Below are 14,805 nucleotides of genomic sequence, written 5' to 3' on the forward strand. Positions count from 1 at the left end.
TGGAGAGCTGTCACACAGACAGCTCTCCAGCGACCAACGATGCCGAAGGCCCCGGGTAACCAGGGTAAACATCAGGTTGCTAAGCGCCGGGCCGCGCTTAGTAACCCGATGTTTACCCTGGTTACCAGTGTAAAATGTAAAAAAACAAACAGTACATACTCACATTCGCGTCCGCTTCCTTGCACTGACTGAGCGCCGGCCGTAACAGCAGAGCGGTGACGTCGCCGCTGTGCTCTGCTCTTACTTTACGGCCGGCAGTCAGTCACAGCAGGAAGCAGACGGCAAGGGACCTGACGGACACCGGAATGTGAGTATGTAGTGTTTGTTTTTTTTTTACTTTTACGATGGTAACCAGGGTAAACATCGGGTTACTAAGCGCGGCCATGCGCTTAGTAACCCGATGTTTACCCTGGTTACAAGCGAACGCATCGTTGGATCGGTGTCACACACACCGATCCAACGATGACAGCGGGAGATCCAGCGACGAAAGAAAGTTCCAAACGATCTGCTACGACGTACGATTCTCAGCAGGGTCCCTGATCGCTGCTACGTGTCAGACACAGCGATATTGTATGGATATCGCTGGAACGTCACGGATCGTACCGTCGTAGCGACAAAAGTGCCACTGTGAGACAGTACCCTTAGTCTGTTTCAGTAGCTCTACAATCATGGGGGAAAAAGGTGCACAAGCAATCAGGATAACCGCAGCCCTGAAAGGATTGTTAAGAAAAGGTCATTAAAAAATTTGTGTGAGATTCACAAGGAGTGGACTGCTGCTGGAGTCATTGCTTCAAGAGCCACCACACACAGACGTATCCAGGACATGGGCTACAAGTGTCACATTCCTTGTGTCAGCCACTCGTGACCAAAAGACATCGCCAGAAGCGTCTTACCTGGGCAAAGGAGAAAAAGAACTGGACTGTTGCTCAGTGGTCCAAGGTGTTTTCAGATGAAAGTAAATTTTGCATTTCATTTGGAAATCAAGGTCCCAGAGTCTGGAGGAAGAGTGGAGAGGCCACAATCCAAGCTGCTGGAGGTCTAGTGTGAAGTTTCCACAATCAGTGATGGTTTGGGGAGCCATGTCATCTGCTGGTGTAGGTCCACTGTGTTTTATCAAGACCGAAGTCAGCGCAGCCGTCTACCAGGAAATTTTAGAGCTCTTCATGCTTCTCTCTGCTGACAAGCTTTTTGGAGATGGAAATTTCATTCTCCAGCAGGACTTGGCACCTGTCCACACTGCCAAAAGTACCGATACCTGGTTTACAAACAACAGTATCACTGTGCTTGATTGGCAGCAAACTCGCCTGACCTTAACCCCATAGAGAATCTAAGGGGTATTGTCAAGAGGAAAATGAGACAGCAGACCCAACAATGCAGACGAGCTGAAGGCTGCTATCAAAGCAACCTGGGCTTCCATAACACCTCAGTAGCGCCACAGGCTGATCACCTCCATGCCACGCCGCATTGATGCAGTAATTGATGCAAAAGGAGCCCCGACAAAATATTGAGTGCATTTACTGAACATACATTTCAGTAGGCCAACATTTTGGATTTTAAAATCATTTTTCATGCTGGTGTTGTAAAGTATTCTAATTTACTGAGATAATGACTTTCGTGTTTTCATTGGCTGTAAGCCATAATCATCAACATTAACAGAAAAAAACACTTGAAATAGATCACTCTGATTGTAATGACGCTATATGAGTTTCACTTTTTGAATTGAAGAATTGAAATAAATTAACTTTTTGATAATATTCTAATTTTGTGAGAAGCACCTGTAGTTTGGAATAGTCAGATCTATCCCTATAGTCCCCAGCTGACTTTTCAAAGTGGCAGCAGTCCAGCTTCTTCTCGCCACTCTGTGGTTGATTGACAGGTTTCTTCCATTTGTGTACATAAAGGACGACCTCTCCATCTCCTGGAGTGGTGCAAGAAGCCAGTCAGGGGCTGCACTACACCATCTCTCCATATAGTCCTCTGACTGCTTTTCAAACTACCGGTATATTTCTTCAAAAGTGCTGCAACTTTTCAGAGAATGACATTCATACCTTGCTGCAGTCGAGGGTTTGGGCATCATTAATCTAATGACAGGTTTCCTTTAGTTATTGCAAAGGTAAAAAGTTCAGGAACTTTCTAACATATTTTTAATTCCCCATTTTTCAAGATTTCGCTTTGGTTCCACTAAGCGAAAAATTGTTAAATTCATTATAGGTGAGAGGTGGATAATATTGCATTCTTTCTAGATCATAAACTATTCTAGACAGACACTGATCTGATACATATATGTTCGTGTCCCAGCGGTTGCATGTCTCTTGGCTGTTCGACAGGATTGGCTGAGATGTCTGCAGCGTGAGTGCTCCTATGTATGGTTGAGATGGTGGACTTCCAAACAATCGGCCAAACCATTGTTTTGCTGGCAGCCATCTAAGTCTATGGGGGACATTATGGACTGTAGTGATGAAACCATGTCTTGGTTTATTAAGAATGTGGTAGGTCGCCAACAGGTGATGGTCCCACCTCTACCAAACAACCTAAAAGCAGATACTGTGGACATACCATAAACCCTTGAGATGGAAACTTCACTAACATATGGCTGAGTTTCAAAATGGCTTTCATAGTTTGTCATGCTTTTTGGTAAGTGCCATTGGCAAAATAAAGGCATATAGGGCGGCAGTAGAGATTCTTGTATAACCTATTTCTCAGTCTGGATCTTCTTTTTTTTCATCTTTTTCTATTTTTGTGGCCTATTTCCGTTTTTGTGAGCTTTTAGAAGAACCTTGGTTACCTCTTGTGTGGGTTCCCTGCAGCCCTTCTGCTAACATCTCATTATCTTGTGATCTTAATTACTGTTTGCTATACTGTAAGCATTAATTATCACTTGTGCCCCTCTCTCCTCCTTCCACTCTTTTTGTCTAGGTGCCGAATGTTTGCCATGAGGTGGATGCTTTAATTAGGGGGTTGTCTCTATTTTGTATATTTTTGTTGCTCAAGAAAATGTAATCCGCCCCCTCCCACCCCCATATCCTGATTTCCCCTCTTTACCAGAACAAAGCGTTTTTTTGTTTGTCTGCCTGTGAGGTCTAAGCTGCCTGGGTACGGCTTCATATGCCAATCAAATGCTTTCCAGATTTGCAGGGGTATGGGAATCTGACAGGAAACAGTCTAAGCCCCGGCTTTAAAATAATATGAAATTGGCTTATTTACTTTTTAACACGTTTGAAGACTCGATGTTCTGAGTAGAAGGCAGCGGAGGTTTCCAGGAAACGGATTTTCTAGTAACATTTTGTACAGAGTTTCTGCACCCTCCTGTGCTTTGTACCACTGAGCAGCATAGAATTATATCACACCGTAAAAGTCCCAACAGGCTGTAATTTCTGTTAGCTGGGACTATCGCGCAGTTCGGGGCCATTCATGTGACTGATCTGGCACTGCTGTCCTTTTCGTTGTACCCCTTGCCGGCCTCTTCAGTGGGGGTGTCCTATAAGCAATCTGTGGCCACTAGTGATGAGCGAACGTGATGGGATCAGGTGTTATCCGCCATACTTGGGTGCTAACCGAGAGACTTCAGCGTAGTCGAATAATGTTTTCATGTCCCCTCGCTGTTCGAGAGCCACAACACATCCAGAGATTGCCGAACAACCAGGACATGCAGCCGCGGGGACTCGAACATATGTTTCAAGCAAATGGTCAAAATAACAAAAACATGCATTGCTTGCAGACCTCAAATTTCACAGTGGGTGCAAGACACTGTGGCTTGTACGCCTCTCCAGGTCTCCGTCTAACCATCAGACGATCAGGTGTCGGAATTGTGCAGGTTAATCTTTGCGAAGGACGTATAAATCAAGCCACATACAAGGTTATCCGGGAAAAACAGTTGATTCCTTCTGCTCAGGCAATGTTCCTCAACTCTGAGGACTGGGTTTTCCAGCAGGACAATGCTCCATGCCACACAGCTAGGTCAATCAAGGTGTGGATGAAGGACCACCACATCAAATCCCTGTCATGGCCAGCCCCATCTCCAGACCTGAACCCCATTGAAAACCTCTGGAATGTAATCAAGAGGAAGATGGATAGTCACAAGACATCAAACAAAGAACTGCTTACATTTTTGTGCCAGAAGCAGTGTGAAAGACTGGTGGAAAGCATGCCAAGACGCATGAAAGCTGTGATTAAACATCATGGTTATTCCACAAAATATTGATTTCTGAACTCTTCCTGAGTTAGAAACAACAATACTAATGTTTTAAATGATTATGAATTTGTTTTTTTTTTTTTTACATTATTTGAGGTCTGCAAGCAATGCATTTTTTTGTTATTTTGACCAATTCTCATTTTCAGAAAATAAATACAAAATTTATTGCTTGGAACTTCGGAGACATGTTGTCAGTAGTTTATAGAATGAAAGAATAATTTACATTTTACTCAAAAATATGCCTATAAAGAGAAATATCAGACAAACTGAAAATTTTGCAGTGGTCTCTTAATTTTTGCCAAAGCTGTCTATATAAACTTAGCCCGACAAAAAGGGTCTTGACTTGAGTTGAAATATTTTCATTAAAAAAAATTAGTTGTTTGCCAAATTAGGCAGCTGTTTACCTTTTGGCAAACTATGGTCACCGTGACCTGGTGAAAATTAGAGTGCGGGGAAGCAATCACCATGGTCGCGTAATGTAAAGAGAACCTTTTCTTTGCCCCACTGTATGGATAGGGTGAACCCCATAGACTTCATTTTGAAACACTTTTGTCCAGCCCAATGAGAAATTTTGGAATAACTGTAAATATATGTAGGAGGCGAAGAGTCGGGTCGTGAGATGAGGCTGCATGTCAATGGGAAATGGTTGGGCTCGTTAGATACATGGACTAATTATACTTATTTTAACCTTGTATTTATGCCACATAAATATGTCCATCTTCTCTACTCCAGTGTTCTCCAACCTGTGGTTCTCCGGCTGTCCTTTTTTATTTATTTTTTTCTGTACAATTTTTTTCTATTTTCTATATGATTATGATGGCAGTGTCTGGTTTACAGCAGCCACATAGACATTGGTGTCAGCTGTGACTATTGACCGTTTTTCTTGGAGAGTGTTGTGGGCATGCTCTGTGACTTGTGAAGAGGTCATTGTGCGGGAAGGTGGAGGAGGTGAACTGTGAAAATGACCAATTATGAATGGTGAAATCCTACGTTAACTTATTTAGGTGTAGCCTGACAATGTAATCCTGCCCATGGTAGTGAGATGATTGCCGAGAAGTCATTTCAGAACGGGAAATTTCAGGCCATTTATGAGGTTTGGTGTCCATGGACCTATAGGTTGAACGATATGACCACTGTTCTTTAAACCTTTACTTGATCGGTGGTTGCTAGTGATGAGCGAGTATACTCGTTGCTCGAGATTTCCCGAGCATGGGGTCTCCGAGTATTTGTAAGTGCTCAGAGATTTAGTTTTTGTTGACGCAGCTACATCATTTACAGCTGCTAGCCAGGCTAAGTACATGTGGGGGTTGCCTGGTTGCTAGGGAATCCCCACATATAATCAAGCTGCCTAACAGATGTAAATCATTCAGCTGCAGCGATGAAAATGAAATCTCTGAGCACTAAAAAATACTAGGAGGACACCCAAGCGTGCTCGGGAAATCTCAAGTAACGAGTATACTCACTAACCACTAGTGGTTGCTAAATAGCCATTTTACCGTTTTTAAAGAAATTATACGCACAGTGCGATTCCTATTAACACTGCGGAGAACGATGATTTTTTTTAAAATTATTTGCGCTTTACAAAAGATCATTTCACTTGAGTGTTTTGCTCGTTCATCGGATGTTCAGCAGTCTTTTTCCATTGCAAGATAATTGTGAAACGTGCATCTTTTATAATGCTAGTTCACAATTTGCCATAATTGTCCACATTTCAACAGGTAGCACGAATCCATTGCCAGACATCAAACAGGAAACGTGGGGGTCAGGCTTTTTAAATTCCAAAACTCCCGGTCACTTTTTTCCTGACCTCTGCCATCAGGTAGAAATTGGCAAAAACTTAAACAGGACATGTTGAGTTGGCTCTCCCCACAATTAAAATTAGTTTGTAGTTCTGTTATGTGTTTTCTCATTTGATTTGCAGAAACCGTTGGACTTCTTGGTCAATTGGTTTATACCAGTTTACGTAAACTTTTTTTTTTTATCCCCCATTTAGGTATGAGCCAACAGAGACTAAGTCAGAGTGCGCCAGTGAAATCCCCTCCACCTCTTGTCACCCAGAGCCCCCAGAGTGGTGTTATGGGAGGTGGTGGCAATCAGCAGCAGCTAAGACTCCAACAGCTTCAGATGGAGAAAGAACGTCTACGACTCAAGCACCAAGAACTGCTTCGGCAGGTGAGGCCACAGGTTAGAAACAACCTTTGTTACTCTCTATATGTTTGTCTTGTTGTCTTTGTGTCGTTTATGTGTGTGGAAAGGCTAATGGGATTTATTGGTAAAAATGAGTATTCTATGTGCCATGTTGTGCATGGACCTCCAAAAATAAAACAAACCATAATACATTCCCTTTTCTTAATAATGACAGATGCAACCTTGACCCAATATAGCGGCATTCACCAGTACAAGAAAAGATTACTATTTCAGCCCCAGATGTGGGATTAAATTATTATTGGAGACAACTGGGGGGGAAAAAACATTTTGAGGACCTCCTAAACCTCTTCTGAGATCTGAGCCCTTCCTGACCCACAATAGCGGTCAAATGTGGAAAAGGAGACCACATACAAGAATGGCCCTCTAATGAAGTCAATCATAGCTGTGTAAATGGCCAAGTCGGGAAATGCATTGAGTTGTCAAAGTGCTTTAGATTGCTGTAGGCCAAACTGCTATGCCCCTGGACCCATATCCAGTAAACAAGCCAGCATTGTCGGAGAATAAAATTGGACAAGTTGAATCTCGACATGCCTCGTCCTTTTTTTTTTTTTTTTCCCCCTCGTAATTTGACATTAAACCTGCCGACCAAAATAAACTGTTTCTTTCACCTGCCTTTTCTGTCTTTTTACTTGTATGACTGCATAATACATAATTTCCCTGTCCTTCTATGGTCTGCTGACACCTTTAGTCTCATAAAATATAAAGGCTGCAAGACCAAAAATATACACCACTCAAGTCTGACAGGTCTGGGCTGAAAAACCAGTCTTGATGTCAATGTTCTTTACATAAACGTCCATAGTAATGATTTCCCAAGTTTGTGGGTTTTTTTTTTCTAACTTTAGAGTGAACTTCTAGTTTGTAGTACTGCGTGGAGATCAAATGCCCGAGCATGGTTCTACTGTAAAACCGGTAGTTGTTAATTCGATATCAGAATCTACTAAAGAGTTCAACACCCCCAACTTTCAGGCATTTATACTAAATAGGGCTCAAGATTATCAGCGACATTTGGCTCCTGGAAGTTGCAAAGAAACAATGGCATTGTCGCGCAAACTCTGCCTTTCTTTTTTGGGCTGCACGGTATTTTTTTAAAAAAAGAAAAGTTTTTGAACCTTTAAAAAAGTGGCCGTGGAGCTAGCTGGCTGTATGCCGACAGTGGATTTCCTTCTTAGTGTAGAGAAATGTGTAGTTTTAGTGTCTATGTTGGACCAGGTCAAAGTTAGTCATGTTGTTATTGAATTTAATAGTACACAGGTTTACTTTGGTTCGCAGGAACTAGCTCTTCGTAGTCAACTACCAACCATGGAGCAAGACGGTGGATCTCAAAATCCAGTTTGTTCTTCCGGAATCACTCAAGAGCTCAGAACAATGACCATGAACAGCTCCGATCCTTTCCTCAACAGGTCCGTACATTGAAACCACTCCCCTTTCAAAAAAGCGACTAAATACCAGATTTTCTCAGTTGGCCTGATAATTTCCCTACTTGCCCCGACCCTCCAAATATTGGTTTTATTTATTTTTTTGCAAAAATTGTGACAAACCTTTTTTTTTTTGGCAGCGGCACATATCACTCCAGAGATGAGAGTACGGACAGTGGATTGAGCATGAGTAGTTACAGTGTTCCCCGCACACCTGATGATTTCCTTAACAGTGTTGACGAAATGGATACAGGTCAGTTGTTTTTTGGGCACGTTCACCAGTTGGGTAGCATGTTACCTATAGGTCAACCCTGTTAATATCTAGGATATTAAGGTACTAATTGGGTTGTCTGGTATCGCAACTTGGTGCCATTAAACTGGATGGAGTAGAAATACATCCACACAACCTGTGAACTGCTGTATTATTCTTGGCGGGTGGGTGGTGGACAACAATCACTTTCTAACAAATGACAACCTTTTTAATGCCACTCATGTGCCACTAATGACTCTGTCGCAGTCATTTATAATGAGTGGCATATGACACTCCAGCAGGCTCATGGTTAAGGATTGGTGTTAGAGGCACCAAATTTATTATTATTCCCCTGATAATGTATAGCAAATATATCGAGCCATGGTTGACCCTGATTTTTTTTTTTTTTTTTGTAAAAAAAAAAATGCAAAACATTGCGAAAAAAAGTTTCACAAATACCCCTTCCCAAAAATTTTACAATTTTTTTTTTTTTAATGCTCAGAAACTGGTGTAAAGGGATAGGCAGTTATATAGACCGTTTGTAGTCCTCCTGCTTGCTTGTGGGGCTGTTTACAATAAAGCACCTCTGGAAAAAGCTTTGCGAAGGCGAGAAGTGGTTTTATAGTGATTGGTGGTAGTCCCAGTTGTTGACCCTTCACCGAATGGACATACATGCGCCGTAGTAACCTGCAACTGATGCTTTTTCTGAGAACTTTTTAGATTCCATTAGAGCAGAAGAATGTACTACAGTAGTAACATAATAATAAATAAAATGCCCAAAACGCGTAAATTCTTTAGCCGAAACTTTTATCGTTCCTGTCTAGAATAATTTGAGTGATGTGGCTTCAACTTTTTGTGCTTTTACTTATTTGTGCATTTTTATTATTTTGACGGATTTATATTGTTTTTCTTCTAAAACACTCCCATTTCTTATTTTCAGGCGATGCAATCAACCAAAGCAGTATGCCCTCACAACAGAACCGGTTTCCTGACTATTTGGAAGCACTTCCAGGAACTAATGTGGACCTTGGTACGCTCGAGGGGGAAGCCATGAACGTAGAAGGAGAGGAACTAATGCCAAGTCTACAAGAAGCTTTGAGTTCTGACATCCTTAATGACATGGAGTCTGTTCTTGCAGGCACCAAACTGGATAAAGAGAGTTTCCTTACATGGTTATAGAGGCCTTTTAGAAAACTGCTTCCAAAATCTCTGAAGGATTTTGTCAATCAAGAGTGCCTGTAACTTTACAAGCCTAAACCGGCCACAAAGTAGACTATTGAGTTGTGCTCCAGACAAACAAACTTTCAAGGACTTCTACGATTTTTTTTTATTATTATCTTCATCTTCTCGTTCTAGTATTTTCTTTTCACCCGTTGCTGCTTTTATTATTAAAAACACTTTTTTTTTTTCATCCCCCACCGTTTAAGAGCCTGAGGTATCAACATTTTTTAATTTCCTAGCTGCCTCTTTACGTAAAGTGAATGGGAAGAGTTAAGCAATACGTTCTACAAGTAGATACTCCATTTTGTAAATATATGCAGTAACTGTTTGCTTCCCACTCTACTGACATTATTAGCTACCCTACCAGGGAAGAACGAGATATTTACTCAATTATATGTAACTTGTATGGTGGCATTGCCTCTCTTCCCTCGACTTTTTTTTATCCTTATCATTATTTCTAACATGTCGTCTTTCCTTTTAAAGGGGCTGAGCAACCTCGTACGACTGTTTTATCGTTCTTAACAAGCCTTGATTATTCCTTGAACCAGTGTTAAATTTCTTTTGTCTTTGGGATATGCTGTGTCTAAAGAACTGCTACTTATTCTGACTCTGAGGAGCAAAAATAAGCAATCATTAGTCCTACGTAGACCCGTCCGGTCCTTGTCGCATCTTCAGATCTCTGCCGTCCGTGTTTAATTCACCGAGCCTCTCAAACAGGGACCGGATTCCCGGATCTGATGAGACCTGGGATGGTTCTGCTCAAGCCATGGCGTGCGCCTTGACCTTGAGTGCGACTGTGCAGAACCCAGTGAATTCAACGCGAGCGGGGAGTTTTCTGAAGATGCACCGAGGACTGGATGGGTGACGATGAGGAGTTGAAGAGCCAGAGAGTTAAGGTTAGTATAAGGGTTTTTTTTTGTTTTCATGTTTTAAAAGCATTATAATGGACTTTTATGGTTAAACAAAAATGGTGGTAGATGGCTGCCATTTTGCTGAATCCACACGGAAAAGCGTTATGAAAAAATCAGCATTTTTGCAAATGCAGCTTTTTGTAAGGTTCGAGTAGAATTCATTTCCACTCTTAATTGATTCGCCCATCAGTTGTCCTATGTAAGACTCTTGAGGGCAAGAAAGTGGTGTTGGGCTTTTGGCGACAGAACAGCTTTGATGTCTCCTCACGAGTCATCTGCCCATCTATGGTTGGCTTGGCACACATTGCCTAATTCTGTGATCACTTGAGATATATATATATTTTTTGTTTGAAACCCATAAAGCTGTAATAGTCTACGTACTAGTCTTCTGGGAGATATGTGTGCTCCTATGGCTTCCAGTCAACTCTAGGCAATCTCAAGCCCCGATTCAATCATGTTTGAAGTATTGAGCTTTATTATATGATCTGTACTTGATGTAACGTTGCTGTTTTTTTTTTTTTTTTTTTGGTATATTGGTTAAAATAAGTTGTGTTGGGTCTGTGCAAGGTTCTGAACACTACATTGAACGGCTCTGTAATGTAGTATTTGTTTTTAAATGCTGATGTAGATGATGCCGGCAGGTGCCAGTATATGCTCGATGATGTTTTTATACTTTTATGCGGATTGGAGGTGGTACCAGAGAGATGTTTAGAATGTGTTTTTATTACTGACAAATAGAAAGGTTTTGACATATATCGAACAAATCATTCCACCTACCTCCTGTCTTTTTACGGATAAATGTCTTTTTATGTGAACTTCAAAAGTCTAGTATGTAACGCCCGTCTTGAGGACTGTATTATTTTTTTTGTGCCTCGTCAACAAATTACCCAATTGGGTCTCTTGGCTATAAAAAAAAATAAAAAAAAATGCTAGATCTACATGTAGCATTGCTTTTTCCAAATAAAGCAAATTGTGTGTTGCATCTTGTGAAACCTGTCTTATCACCACCTGTCCTTGCAAATGGGTGATTGTTACCTGACTCTTTTATGTATATGACTATTAAATGATTGTCTTACTGTACACCTAATTGTTTTTATTAGAAAATTAAATAGCCAATTGTAAGTAGCATTGTCTTTTTTTTTTTTTATGTCTGTTCCCTTGAATGGACGGTGACTGGCAAAAAGTTCTCACTTTTTTGCTACAGTTTAATGTTTTGGGCTTTTTGTTTTCTTTTTGCGTTCTTTAAGATGGGAATAGAAGAATGATTGATTGTTTTTACATTGAGTTAAAAGAAGAAAAAGTTACAAAAACTGCACCAAAACGACTTCAGATGGGCGTCCACCACTGATCCTCTTCTGTCTGTATGAGCTTTATGAACTGCTGGACTCTCAAACTATGTCCATACAGGAATCAGATGAAGATCCGGAGTCCCAGCTCAAAACTATGCCCCGACATATGTACAGTACAACCACTCGTAATAACTGTATATTTTTTTTTTTTGAGGCTTTACTGGGCCTCCCGAGTCTTCTGTGCTTCTGAAGCCTCTATGGCCCCTGTATAGCCTTCGGCTGTACATCTTTAGGGGGTCTTTGCAAAGTAAATCTGTTGCATTAGAGTTTTTTTTTTATTTTTTTAAATAAATATTCACAGTTTTGTCTTTTTATGAACTTGCGTCTCCTTTTATAGTCCTGTTTTTCATTTTGTCATTTTACTTGTCAAACCTACAACTAAGTTTTCAGTTGGCTCAATGTTCACCAAAGTTTGGGTTTCTGCTTTGTGGCGATTTATTTATGATTCGTTTTCATCAATATCAGTCAATGTCAATAAGGTTTCCAGCGACATAAGTAATTAGAAACACTAATAAATAAAAAAATCTATACCGAGATAATCCTTTGATATTATTGCTGCTATTTTTTTACATTCTGACTTTCTTTCTGCACCTTTTAGGTATTAAAGATGTATTCCTATCTCCATGATCCTATCTCAATATGTAGCAGGTGTAGTAATTATAATAATATTAGCAAATACCTCCAATTAGAAATTCACTATGTTGCTTACCCCATGTGCAGGGCATTGCAGTAGCTTAGGTATCCATGGTTACGACCACTAACAACTAGCTGTTCACTATATGAATGGTCGTAACCATAGATACCTAACCTAGTGCAATGCCCTGCACATGGGGTAAGCAACATAGCGAATCAGAAGAAGTATACTACATTTCTAATTTTACTCACTTACATAGCGCCATTAATTCCACAGACATTATTTTTATTATTATTATTATTATTACGGACATATGAATTTTCTCCAGTGGGGCTCAAAAATGTAAATTCACTATCAGTATGTCTTTGGAGTGTGTGAAGAAACTGGAGAACCAGGAGGAAACGCGTGGGAGAACATGCAAACTCCTTGCATATGTCGTCCTTGGTGGGATTTAAACCCAGGACCCCAGCGCTGCAAAGCTGTAGGCTAACCACTGAGCCAGGTATTTGCTAATATTAATATTATAACTGCTACATATTGGGGTAGACCACAATACCAGGCCTGAACATCGGGGTTTCCTGACTTGAGCCAGGTGCCTCCTGTATGTCAGGGAGTCAGATGACCCAACCTGCCATCCAAGCACGGTCCATGTTTCATGTATGACACCGGCATAAGTATTTTAGCATGAACTTTCGGCTTTTGGCCTACATATTAAACCATTTCTAGAGAGATCTAAGAATTTGTATCCTATCGAAACAGTACATTGGAAATTTGCAAGGAATTATTTAGCCTTGATGCTCCTGGTTTTGAGAATAAGCAAAAATGTTTGGCGATATTAGACCATGCTTACCGAGGGCCGTTCCCCTTGTTGGATAACTTGGCTCCCTCATAAACATGCTGAGCCAACCATAGATGAGTTCTCTCTGGACACCACCATACGTATCCTGTCTTGGAAGAGAAGAAATATGATTGATTGGGTATGTAGGAATGAATGTGTATGGAAATCTTAGGAGTAAAACACTTCCCTTCGTTATACAGCTGGTGACACAATGCCTGGTGTTTCTGACTGATGTATAAGTTGGGAAGGTGATAAAGCAGTTTAAGGGCTGGAATTAAGTGGAAATGTACAATAAATTACCCTATGTTTACTGGCATTGTAAGGCGTCTTTCAGGTTTCTTAGGGGTGAGGCCTGTATATTATGCCTTCCTACAGCCAGAGTAGAAGAACAGGACCGTGCCTAATCTGGGACACTCCTATCCACAAATATTACTTTTTCTATTGTAACTAGTGATGAGTGAGTGTGCTCGTGCATTAATAGTCTGTTCGGCGTGCTCAAACATTATGTTCGAGTCCCTGCGGCTGCATGTCTTGCGGCTGTTCGACAGCCCCAACACATGCGCGTATTGTCTGTTTGTTAGGCATTCCCTGCATGGGTTGCGGCTGTTGAACAGCTGCGAGACACGCAGTCTCGGGGACTCAAATATAGTATGCGAGCATGCCAAAGAGACGCTATTAGCGCACGATCATGCTCTCATCACTAATTGTAACCCTTTTATAGGTCCTCAAGACAGGTAAGGCTTCTTTCACATTTCCGCCAGTATGCGGCCGTCGCTAAGCATCGGCGCGACGTACAGACGGACGTTGTGAAAATTCTGTGCAACGTGGGCAGCGGACGCAGTGTTTCAACGCGTCCGCTGCCCATAGTAAAGTCCCAGGAAGGAGGGGGTGGAGTTCCGGACGCGCCTGCGCACTTAAAATTGCAGGACCCGACGTACGAAAAAATGTTCCCTTGTACGTTTTTTCTCTACCGACGCATCCAGTGCACGACATATGGAACGTGTGTCCATACGTCGCGATGCGTCAGTAATACAAGTCTATGAGGAAAAAACGCATCCTGCAGGCACCTTTGCAGGATGAGCTTTTCCACCAGAATGATGCATTGCAACGCTTGGCAAAAGACGGAAATGTGAAAGTAGCTTAAGGGTTCAAGGTAACTTGTTATTTTATTTATATTCCTCCCCCCCCCCATTTTATTTATTTTTTTTGTCTCTTTGAACATAACTACTCCATCAAGTACTAAACACCTGTAAGGAAGAAAATCTCAGATTTGTGTCCTGCCTTGGTTTCCTCAATATGACCATGCTTCAAGAATTACTGATCTAATTTATTGACGTTCTATGAAATTGGCCATTGGGTTATGGATGTGACTGATGTAAATGATGACGACAAACTATCCAGTGAAAATATGTAAAATATGTGTAGCTGATATATAAGCAACAGGGAATACAGGATAACCTGGTAAGAACATGACTAGTGTTAGCCAAGACTCCCTCATGATGAAGGCATTGAGTGAGGATAAACCATTCATAGATCTAGTCTTAGAATATTATTATTTCTGAAGGAATAATGATTTCAATTAGAGTTGGTGCGAATCAACAGACGTGACTCGGTCGATCGGCCATGTCAATAATCTGTGCCCGCTGGATGGAAGCCTTGAAAACTGCCAATTACCTGACGGGACCCTTGGCTCTTCGTTTGATTAGCCAGCCTAGAGCAACGTCATTGTGATGTGACACGCATGTAATGTCGCGCCAGGCTGGCTAATCACAAGAAGAGCCGCCGAG

General features: G+C 41.3%; 1 protein-coding gene across 4 annotated transcripts in view; it reads left to right on the plus strand.

The window, feature by feature from the left end:
* The window catches only part of YAP1 (Yes1 associated transcriptional regulator), a 62,774-nt gene extending 51,452 nt beyond the window's left edge, over positions 1 to 11,322 (plus strand). For 2 of the 4 annotated variants that reach the window (XM_077298485.1, XM_077298487.1), the window contains 4 exons: positions 6,186 to 6,376; positions 7,670 to 7,800; positions 7,956 to 8,068; positions 9,006 to 11,322. In XM_077298485.1, coding sequence (XP_077154600.1) covers positions 6,186 to 6,376; positions 7,670 to 7,800; positions 7,956 to 8,068; positions 9,006 to 9,244 — 674 coding nt within the window. In that variant the 3' untranslated portion in view covers positions 9,245 to 11,322. The remainder of the gene's footprint in view (positions 1 to 6,185; positions 6,377 to 7,669; positions 7,801 to 7,955; positions 8,069 to 9,005) is intronic. The other 2 variants (XM_077298486.1, XM_077298488.1) reach the window with 1 other exon arrangement.
* Positions 11,323 to 14,805: the final 3,483 nt, after the last annotated feature.

The sequence above is a fragment of the Ranitomeya variabilis genome, chromosome 3 (genome assembly GCF_051348905.1).
Source record: "Ranitomeya variabilis isolate aRanVar5 chromosome 3, aRanVar5.hap1, whole genome shotgun sequence".
Lineage (NCBI taxonomy): Eukaryota > Metazoa > Chordata > Amphibia > Anura > Dendrobatidae > Ranitomeya > Ranitomeya variabilis.